Source organism: Entelurus aequoreus, linkage group LG21 (assembly GCF_033978785.1).
Source record: "Entelurus aequoreus isolate RoL-2023_Sb linkage group LG21, RoL_Eaeq_v1.1, whole genome shotgun sequence".
In the NCBI taxonomy this organism is placed as follows: domain Eukaryota; kingdom Metazoa; phylum Chordata; class Actinopteri; order Syngnathiformes; family Syngnathidae; genus Entelurus; species Entelurus aequoreus.
This window is the reverse complement of record NC_084751.1, coordinates 7,626,189-7,637,356: the sequence shown is the minus strand read 5'-3', so window position 1 is coordinate 7,637,356 and position 11,168 is coordinate 7,626,189. Positions and strand designations below refer to the sequence as shown.

Sequence of the window (11,168 nt, the reverse complement as noted above, 5' to 3'; positions counted from 1 at the left end):
ACAGGGGGTGTAGGGGATGGGGACCTCTCCTGGATGAGAACCTCTGTTTTCTGGATGTTGATCACCAGACCTAGTGAGCGGTAGACTGATGACATGGTGTCTAGTGCATGCTGCATGGCATCAGGAGTGTGGGCGAGGAGTGCGCAGTCGTCTGCATATTGCAGCTCCTGGATGTTGGTGCCTGACATCTTCGTCTTTGCCTGTAGGCGCCGGATGTTGAATAGGCTCCCATCCAGGCGAAACTCGATGGAGACACCACTATCCTTTGTGATGGACTGGCGGAATAGGAGTGTGGCTGCTGCCAGGAAAAGATTGAAGATCGCTGGGGCCAGTACACACCCCTGCTTCACCCCTACTTTCACTGGGAAAGAGGGGGACTGTTCACTGCCTACAAGTACACAGGCCTGCATACCATCGTGAAACTGTTTTAGGATGCTGAGAAACTTGGGGGGGACACCAAACTTCCTGAGGATGCTCCAGAGCAAATCACGGTCAACTGTGTCAAAGGCCTTGGTGAGGTCAATAAAGGTAATGTAGAGGTCCTTGTTTTGTTCCCTGCATTTCTCCTGGATTTGACGGGCAGCGAAGATCATGTCTAGTGTACTTCGGTTCTTTCTGAAGCCACACTGTGTCTCTGGGAGGATGCCCTCTGCTAGAAATGAAAGGCGAGAAAGCATAATTTTCGCAAGTACCTTGCCGGCCACTGAGAGAAGGGAGATACCACGACTGTTTCCACAAGATGATTTATCTCCTTTCTTCTTGTAGGTGGTGACAATGTTGCTGTCTTTCCATTCTTGAGGCAGGGCCTCCCTGTGCCAGATGGCTAGTATGAAATGAAACAGCTTCCGCTTCAGTAGATAGCCTCCCTTCTTCAGTATCTCAGCCGGAATTCCGTCAGGGCCAGGGCTCTTGTTGTTTTTGAGGCTCCTGATTGCAGTAAGGACCTCACTGAACATGGGGGGATCATCAAGGAAGGGAGAAGGCGGGAGATCTGGGAGTGCATTGAGCACTGATGGATCAGAGGGGTTTATTTTATTGAGCAGTGAGTCGAAGTGCTCAGCCCAACGCTCAAGAATTTGTTGTTTATCCTTGAATAACACGTGTCCGTCTGCGGATCTTACTGGAGCGATGCTTCGCTTTTGTGGGCCATAGATGGATTTTGCAGCAGCGTAGAATGCGTAGGTATTATTAGCATCTGCATATCCCTGGATCTCCTGGGCTTTTTTGAGCCACCACTCATTTTCCATGAACCGCAGTTGTTTCTGTGTCTCAGCTCTGGTTGTTTTATAATGGTGGAGGAGTGATGGAGAGTGAGGGTTGGAGAGCAGGGCAGCATGGGCTTTGCGCTTGGCGTCCAGCAGCTCCTGTATTTCTACCGAGCTGTTGTCGAACCAGTCTTGATGGTGCTTCTGAGTAAAGCCGATGGTTTCAGAGGCAGCTTGATGTAATGTTGACCTCAGTTTTGCCCACTCACTGTCCATGTCACAGGTGGTACCGTAATCCTCCAAGGTGGAAAGCCCCGCAGCTAGCTTGCTGCGGTAGTGAGATGTACACTCTGGAGAATCCAGGGCCCTGCAGTTCAGTCGCTTTCTTGGCTGCTGTTTCTTGTGCGGGGGTCGGATTTTCATCCTCAGCTTGGATCTGATCAGCCGGTGGTCAGTCCAGCATTCAGCCCCACGTAAGGCCCTGGTTACGCAGACGTCTTGTCGATCTTGTTGTCGTGTAATTATATAGTCCAGCAGGTGCCAATGTTTGGACCGTGGGTGCATCCAAGATGTTATGTATTTCTTTTTTAACTGAAAAATTGTGTTAGTGATGAGAAGTTGGTGCTCAGAGCACAGAGAGAGGAGTCGAATGCCGTTGTTGTTTATTTTCCCAGATCCATGAGGCCCGATTATTTTAGTCCAGAGCTGGGCATCTGTGCCAACTCGGGCATTGAAGTCACCCATGAGGACAAGCTTATCGGACTTAGGGACTCTGGATAGGGCAGCCGCAAGAGACTCGTAGAAGGCATCTTTGATGTTACTATCAGCATCCAGGGTAGGGGCATACGCACTGAGTAGCGTAGCAAACCGGCCTTTCACCAGGGGGATACGCCAGGTCATGAGCCGCTCACTGATGCCTTGGGGGGACTCTGGGATGTTATTGAGTAATTTGCTTTTTACAGCAAAGCCAACTCCATGGAGCCTACGTTCGCCTTCCGGGAGACCCTTCCAGAAGAAGGTGTAGCCTTCGCCGACTTCTGTCAGGGAGTCTTCACCCGACAACCGAGTTTCGCTGAGTGCTGCGATGTCGACATTGTATCTCTTGAGCTCATGTGCAATGAGCGCCGTCCGTCTATGAGGTCTCTCCGTCCCATCCTGCGTGTCGAGGAGGGTGCGGACGTTCCAGGTAGCCAGGTGTATAGTCATATGCTTTCCTTTGTTATGTTTTCGACCGCAGTAGGGGATGCCTTGGTGGCTGCGGTTTGCCACCCAGGTGTGAGGAACAGACAATTTTTGGGTCACCTTTTCCAGACCCTTCCCCAATTTGGGGTGAGCAGTGCGGACCCTAAATAGGGCTGCTCAGTCACATGGGCAGCTGCCGAAGGAAGATCATGTTCCTGATCCCAATCTTCACAACGACCATCACACCCATGCCGCCTCTGTGCAGGATTCAAGCTAGGAGCTCCCAGTCACATCCTTGACCTGCCCCCGTCGCTTTATCCTGTCGCCAGAGGACTTTTCGGAAGAAGCTGAAGCCTGCGCAAAGAGTGTATTTGTGTGAGGGATGGTGCGCGCAGTTCCTTCCCCCACAATCTTGGCCACACCCACCATATTCCAGTGGCACGAGAAAAACTTGAGACGACCTTCAGGTGAGTGCAGTTGCAGGGGACTGCCAGAGATCCGGTCTGCTGGAAACCTGCCCATGTGTGTGTCCCCGGAGCACAGATTTTTCATTTGGGGTTTACTCCCGTAGCCATACTGCCTCCCGGTTTTACCCACATGGCTGTGGGGTGCCTTCAGCACATAGCTTTTCTGTCAGGGTGTGCTCCCTTAGCCTTTGCCTAAATAAGCTGACCCACAAGGCAATGGGGCTATTTACCCATAGTTGGGGCAGGGTTGACGGGCGTCAGGGCGTGTTCCACACAAAGGTGGGCCTATACGCCACGTCTCTGGGGCCCACTGCTGCTCCGAGATCCCCTTCAGTTTAGTTCGGGGTCTGCAAAGACCCTTATCCGTGTGTGGCCACGAGGAGGCACTGAAGGAGTCTTGGTGGTGGAGAGGCTTTGTACCAGCAGGAGGAGACTTACACACTCGGCTCCTCTTTTCACCCCCCGAAGGGGGCTAGCTGGCGGCGGTAGCTGTAAGCAGAGAGTAGCAAGCAGAAAGCAACATGCACTATCTACAGACATCTCTCTACTTCTACTGCACTAGACGCGTCACACACACCCTGTGTGGATATATATACACACACACACTTATATACACACACACACACACACACACACACACACACACACACACACACACACACACACACACACACACACACACACACACACACACACACACACACACACACACACACACACACACACACACACACACACACACACACACACATGTATATATATATATATATTTTTTTATTTTATTTATTTTTTTCCCGTAAGAAGTGGCAAGGGAGAGGGAAGTCTGGGCTTCCCTGCTTAGGCTGCTGCCCCCGCGACCCGACCTCAGATAAGCGGAAGAAGATGGATGGATGGATGAATGGATGGATGGATATTCTGTTATATCATACTTGGGATGTGGTGTCTCCAAATAAAATACAATTTAAAAAATGATTAAAAAAAATAAAAAATAAAATAAAATAAATATAAGGATACATGCGCTTGCTGTTTTATAATACTTACTCTTTTTGACTGCCAGTCGTTTTCTGGCTTGCACTTTAGGAACGGAAGAAAAATCAGTTCGAAACCTTTAGAATTAGGGTACCACAGGGGGCAACAGTGAGGCATATGTGTCACGATGAAGCAGCCGTAAGGGGGGTAGAAGACGACTACTAATTCAACCTTTAAAAAAAAATCTAAATAAATTGCAAAAATTGGACTTTTTAACAAGGACTGGCATGAATAGAAGTATAAACGTTCGGCCCAGACAAAGTGCTCGAGTCATTGTTTCCTGTCGGACCTTTTAAGCGACGGACACGGTGTTGTAGACACGCAGCAACAACGGTACAAATCCCCACGTGTACGTGTCGTCACGTAACTTGGTCAAACATTTAAAGGTAGATATTGTGCATAGTTCGTTTTGTATTGAAATTGCTGACTTTGTGATGTCTTTTGTATTCGTGGTCGTGTTATTTTTTTTGTCTGAGAGTAATCAAAGATAGTTTAATATATGTAGCGCTAAATTTGACCAGTAGAGGGCGACAACGCTACACCTTAGGTTTAACTGTGAAGAGTCACATACAGGTACATTGTGTTCAATGTGGATCATTTCTATGTGCATAGTTTATTGTGTGAATGCATTAAGACTAAACTTGTTGTATTTATGTAAAATACACAATGGACGTTATACTTTTTTCATGTTTATTTTGTTTCTATTTTCAGTCTTACAAACTTAAATGAAGGATGAAGTGTAAAGAAATACAATTGAGGAAGGAAAATAATTCAAAAGAAGGAACAACAATCCTCAATAAAACTTCCGGAGCTTCGGTTTCTTCATGCTGTTAACTATCTGTTTAGCTGCTGTAAGCGAGTAGAGAGGGCAGAGTAATAAATGTATTGACAGCGCAGTGTACTTTGTAAATATGTAAACATTGTCTCAAAAGGAACATAACCCGTGGAGGCACTTTCTGAGCAAACATCAACATTTTCATGTGCGGCCCCTGAGCCCTTCAAACTGATGTAGTTGAATAGCCCTCATTTACAGTATCTCAAACAACTAAAGTATCGATATTTTGATTAGAGAGTCGATATTAGCGCATTAGGATCTGGTATCGACAGCATCGATCTTTCAGTATGGATCTGCACATCACTAGTTTAGTTTAAAAGATGCTAGTGTCTCTTGTATTTGTGTTAGCACTAATGAGCTAGCACGCCTCTCCAGTAAATGAGCACTGTCGATCATTTGTCAACGTGTTAACGGCCACGGTTTATGATCATTTTATGTTTAAACGGTAATGCTAACCGTCGGTGTATCATTATGAGGGTTTATTGTTCCATCCCGGGTCTTTCAATCAATCACAAAGGCAGCCATGTGGGTTTACTGGTCAAGCAAAGAGTGGTATGGCAACATTGTCACCTGCTCCAGTCGCTCCAGTCTGATGACGGCACCTTCGCTGCTGGCGCCATCTTGAAAAAAAGAGAACATCACCAATCAGGCAAACAATTCATTGGAATGAATGTTTACAAAATGCACATTAATGTCAATCAAAAGTGACCTTTGTGAAGGCACAATGATTGTCATACTTAGATGGTGTACCTAATGAATTGGTCCATACCAGTGTTTGTCGCGGCCTCGGGTGTGGACGTCTGCTCTGTTCTGGCCGCAGACACTCGGACCTGCAAACATTGCACTTCTAACATCATGCCGCACACCACCACGCCACTGTCAGCCACTAAAAACTAGTAGTAGTAGTAGAAGTAGTACTTAACTGATGCCGCACACCACCACGCCACTGTCAGCCACTAAAAACTAATAGTAGTAGTAGAAGTAGTACTTAACTCAGGGGTGGGCAATTAATTTTTACCGGGGGCCGCATGAGCAACCCGAGCACTGCTGGAGGGCCACACTGACAATATTTCAATTAAATTTTGCTCAAATTATTTTTTGATATACCGTAAGATAGATAATAATAATAATAATATTTTCATTTAACCTAACTTATCTTTATACAAAAGCAGATGGCTTTTGATGGTTTTATTTTTAACACTTTCTTACACAACACTTCCTGATGTATATTACAATACAAAAATTTCCATTTCTGTCACTTTATCCTGCATCCTCTTTGTTGTAAAACCTTTATTTAACCAGATAAGAAAACGTTGTGAACGTAGCACGTACGCCTGTAAGGTGATTGGCGAAGAAGGAGGAAGCGTTGCTGTTGCAGAAATGAGGAGTGAGGATTGGTTTTCCTTTTGGAAAGAACGAGATAAGTTGAGCTGTGTTAGTATAGCATGCTCAATAAAAGTTTAAAAAGTGCATCAGACTTGGTGTGCACTTCTTCTGGACGCTACAATTGATGTCAGAAGTGGGATGAAATGCCTCCCAGTTCGCCTTGCCATCAAACCTGGGAGTCTTCATTGAGGGCGGAATTCCCCCCGTGGCAAGCAGCGTGGCTGCACCTGTAAACGCGCTCTCTCTCTCTCTCTCTCTCTCTCTCTCTCTCTCTTTGCGGCGAGCTCCTCACGTGGCACGTACCTCCCGATGACGTAGCACACAAACAGTGCAGTATGCGCAAAGTTTTACTTCTGCCACCAATTGTAGCGTCCAGAAGAAGTGCACATCAAGTCTGACGCTCTTTTTAAACTTTTATTGAGCAAGCTATACTAACACAGCTCAACATATCTCGTTCCTTCCACACGCACGTCTCCTCACTCCTCATTTACGCAACTCAAGAAGACAACATCTACTTCAGCAGGTGGTTACACTATATTCTTTAAACACAGCAACGTGTGTACCACAAATAAGCACACAGCTTTACCTTTACTTGTCTTGTTGAAAACACGCCATTCGTCATCAACTTTTCTCTTTTTAGCGTCTCGGGGATAACCGGGCATGCATCACTTGTCGCTGTGCGCCTTCCCTCACAGGACATACGCACATATAACACTTTTCAAAATAAAAGCAGCACAGTTGTATTGCACGCACGACAAAGATGTTTTTTTAAATTTATTTTGTAATTTGAGATTGCCGCTGCGCGCACGAGCATACGTCCACACGGAAGTAATACAAATAACGCTTTTCAAAACAAAAGCAGCACCGTTGTATTGCACACTCGAAATAGATACTTTTTTAAATTTATTTTGTAATTTATAATTGGCCTCACGCGGGCCGGACAGGGACGTACAAAGGGCCGGATGCGGCACGCGGGCCGCACAATGCCCAGGTCTGACTTAACTGATGCTGCACACCACCACGCCACTGTCAGCCACTAAAAACTAGTAGTAGTAGAAGTAGTACTTAACTGATGCCGCACACCACCACGCCACTGTCAGCCACTAAAAACTAGTAGTAGTAGTAGAAGTAGTACTTAACTGATGCTGCACACCACCACGCCACTGTCAGCCACTAAAAACTAGTAGTAGTAGTAGTAGAAGTAGTACTTAACTGATGCTGCACACCACCACGCCACTGTCAGCCACTAAAAACTAGTAGTAGTAGTAGTAGAAGTAGTACTTAACTGATGCTGCACACCACCACGCCACTGTCAGCCACTAAAAACTAGTAGTAGTAGTAGTAGAAGTAGTACTTAACTGATGCTGCACACCACCACGCCACTGTCAGCCACTAAAAACTAGTAGTAGTAGAAGTAGTACTTAACTGATGCCGCACACCACCACGCCACTGTCAGCCACTAAAAACTAGTAGTAGTAGAAGTAGTACTTAACTGATGCTGCACACCACCACGCCACTGTCAGCCACTAAAAACTAGTAGTAGTAGAAGTAGTACTTAACTGATGCCGCACACCACCACGCCACTGTCAGCCACTAAAAACTAATAGTAGTAGTAGAAGTAGTACTTAACTGATGCTGCACACCACCATGCCACTGTCAGCCACTAAAAACTAGTAGTAGTAGTAGTAGAAGTAGTACTTAACTGATGCTGCACACCACCACGCCACTGTCAGCCACTAAAAACTAGTAGTAGTAGAAGTAGTACTTAACTGATGCCGCACACCACCACGCCACTGTCAGCCACTAAAAAGTAATAGTAGTAGTAGAAGTAGTACTCAACTGATGCTGCACACCACCACGCCACTGTCAGCCACTAAAAACTAGTAGTAGTAGTAGTAGAAGTAGTACTTAACTGATGCTGCACACCACCACGCCACTGTCAGCCACTAAAAACTAGTAGTAGTAGTAGTAGAAGTAGTACTTAACTGATGCTGCACACCACCACGCCACTGTCAGCCACTAAAAACTAGTAGTAGTAGTAGTAGAAGTAGTACTTAACTGATGCTGCACACCACCACGCCACTGTCAGCCACTAAAAACTAGTAGTAGTAGTAGAAGTAGTACTTAACTGATGCCGCACACCACCACGCCACTGTCAGCCACTAAAAACTAATAGTAGTAGTAGAAGTAGTACTTAACTGATGCTGCACACCACCACGCCACTGTCAGCCACTAAAAACTTGTAGTAGTAGTAGAAGTAGTACTTAACTGATGCCGCACACCACCACGCCACTGTCAGCTACAACTACTAGTAGTAGTACTATTAGTAGTAGTAGTAGTGGTGCAGCAGGTGGTAACAGGTCTACACTCTAGTAGTACTAGTAGTAGTAGTACTAGTAATAGTAGTACTGGTAGTGGTGCAGCAGGTGGTAACAGGTCTACATTCTAGTAGTAGTAGTAGTAGTAGTATTAGTGGTGCAGCAGATGGTAACAGGTCTACACTCTAGTAGTACTAGTAGTAGTAGTACTAGTAATAGTAGTACTGGTAGTGGTGCAGCAGGTGGTAACAGGTCTACATTCTAGTAGTAGTAGTAGTAGTAGTATTAGTGGTGCAGCAGATGGTAACAGGTCTACATTCTAGTAGTAGTAGTAGTAGTAGTAGTACTAGTCCTAGTACTAGTAGTAGTAGTGGTGCAGCAGGTGGTAGCAGTTCTACATTCTAGTAGTAGTACTAGTCCTAGTACTAGTACTAGTAGTGGTGCAGCAGGTGGTAACAGTTCTACATTCTAGTAGTAGTACTAGTCCTAGTACTAGTAGTAGTAGTGGTGCAGCAGGTGGTAACAGTTCTACATCCTAGTAGTAGTACTAGTCCTAGTACTAGTAGTAGTAGTGGTGCAGCAGGTGGTAACAGGTCTACATTGTAGTAGTACTAGTCCTAGTACTAGTACTATTAGTGGTGCAGCAGGTGGAAACAGGTCTACATAGAATATTCCAGAAGAAGCGTGCTGACCTGGCTGAGGTTGAGCGTGGGCAGGGTCTCACTGGCAGGGTTCCTGCAGGACGTGATCTTGGTGACCACCACTGGTGGGGGCGGTCCTGCTACCAGGCCCGGGGGCCTCGCTTGGGCTCCAGAGCCCTGCACGGAGATGGGACTGTGGGGCCCGGTGCTGGAGCTGGAGGAAGTCCGCCGCCGGATGAAGGCCACTTCCACTGTGGGATCTGGTCTGCGGTGTGGAGCATGAACAGAAGAAGAAGGAGGTCACATTCATTGTTGTTCTTATTATTATTATGATTATTGACAAGATGGCAGGGAAGACCTGAGTCTGGTGCGTGTCAGGATGCTCCTGGCCTCCTCGTATGTCACTCCAATGAGAGACTCCTTGTTGATGGACACCAGCTGGTCTCCTACCTGCAGCCTGCCATCCTTCAACACACACCAGGAAGTGCTTACAGGTGGACTCACACACACCAGGAAGTGCTTACAGGTGGACTCACACACACCAGGAAGTACTTACAGGTGGACTAACACACACCAGGAAGTGGTTACAGGTGGACTAACACACACCACGAAGTGCTTACAGGTGGACTCACACACACCAGGAAGTGCTTACATGTGGACTAACACACACCAGGAAGTGCTTACAGGTGGACTCACACACACCAGGAAGTGCTTCAAGGTGGACTAACACACACCAGGAAGTGGTTACAGGTGGACTAACACACACCAGGAAGTGCTTCCAGGTGGACTCACACACACCAGGAAGTGCTTACAGGTGGACTAACACACATCAGGAAGTGCTTCCAGGTGGACTAACACACACCAGGAAGTGGTTACAGGTGGACTAACACACACCAGGAAGTGGTTACAGGTGGACTCACACACACCAGGAAGTGCTTCCAGGTGGACTAACACACATCAGGAAGTGCTTCCAGGTGGACTAACACACACCAGGAAGTGGTTACAGGTGGACTAACACACACCAGAAAGTGCTTCCAGGTGGACTAACACACACCAGGAAGTGGTTATAGGTGGACTAACACACACCAGGAAGTGCTTACAGGTGGACTAACACACACCAGGAAGTGGTTACAGGTGGACTAACACACACCAGGAAGTGGTTACAGGTGGACTAACACACACCAGGAAGTGGTTACAGGTGGACTAACACACACCACGAAGTGCTTACAGGTGGACTCACACACACCAGGAAGTGCTTACATGTGGACTAACACACACCAGGAAGTGCTTACAGGTGGACTCACACACACCAGGAAGTGCTTCAAGGTGGACTAACACACACCAGGAAGTGGTTACAGGTGGACTAACACACACCAGGAAGTGCTTCCAGGTGGACTCACACACACCAGGAAGTGCTTACAGGTGGACTAACACACATCAGGAAGTGCTTCCAGGTGGACTAACACACACCAGGAAGTGGTTACAGGTGGACTAACACACACCAGGAAGTGGTTACAGGTGGACTCACACACACCAGGAAGTGCTTACAGGTGGACTAACACACATCAGGAAGTGCTTCCAGGTGGACTAACACACACCAGGAAGTGGTTACAGGTGGACTAACACACACCAGAAAGTGCTTCCAGGTGGACTAACACACACCAGGAAGTGGTTACAGGTGGACTAACACACACCAGGAAGTGGTTACAGGTGGACTAACACACACCAGGAAGTGCTTACAGGTGGACTAACACACACCAGGAAGTGGTTACAGGTGGACTAACACACACCAGGAAGTGGTTACAGGTGGACTAACACACACCAGGAAGTGGTTACAGGTGGACTAACACACACCAGGAAGTGCTTACAGGTGGACTAACACACACCAGGAAGTGGTTACAGGTGGACTAACACACACCAGGAAGTGGTTAAAGGTGGACTAACACACACTCTTAGATCACAACTTTGGACATGTGAATTAATTTGGGACTTTTTGAACCTGCATGTCTGCACCGCGGGATAAATAAACCCTCGTCGTGTTTAAAGGCCTGCTGAAATGAATTTTTTTTATTTAAACGGGAATAGCAGATCCATTCTATGTGTCA

General features: G+C 46.8%; 1 protein-coding gene across 1 annotated transcript in view; it reads right to left on the bottom strand.

Moving 5' to 3' along the window:
- stxbp4 (syntaxin binding protein 4) overlaps positions 1–11,168 on the bottom strand; it is an 85,991-nt gene that overhangs the window by 38,401 nt on the left and 36,422 nt on the right. The window contains 4 exon segments of the mRNA XM_062030678.1: positions 5,289–5,338; positions 5,488–5,548; positions 9,115–9,328; positions 9,422–9,528. Of these exon segments, the coding sequence (XP_061886662.1) occupies positions 5,289–5,338; positions 5,488–5,548; positions 9,115–9,328; positions 9,422–9,528 (432 nt within the window).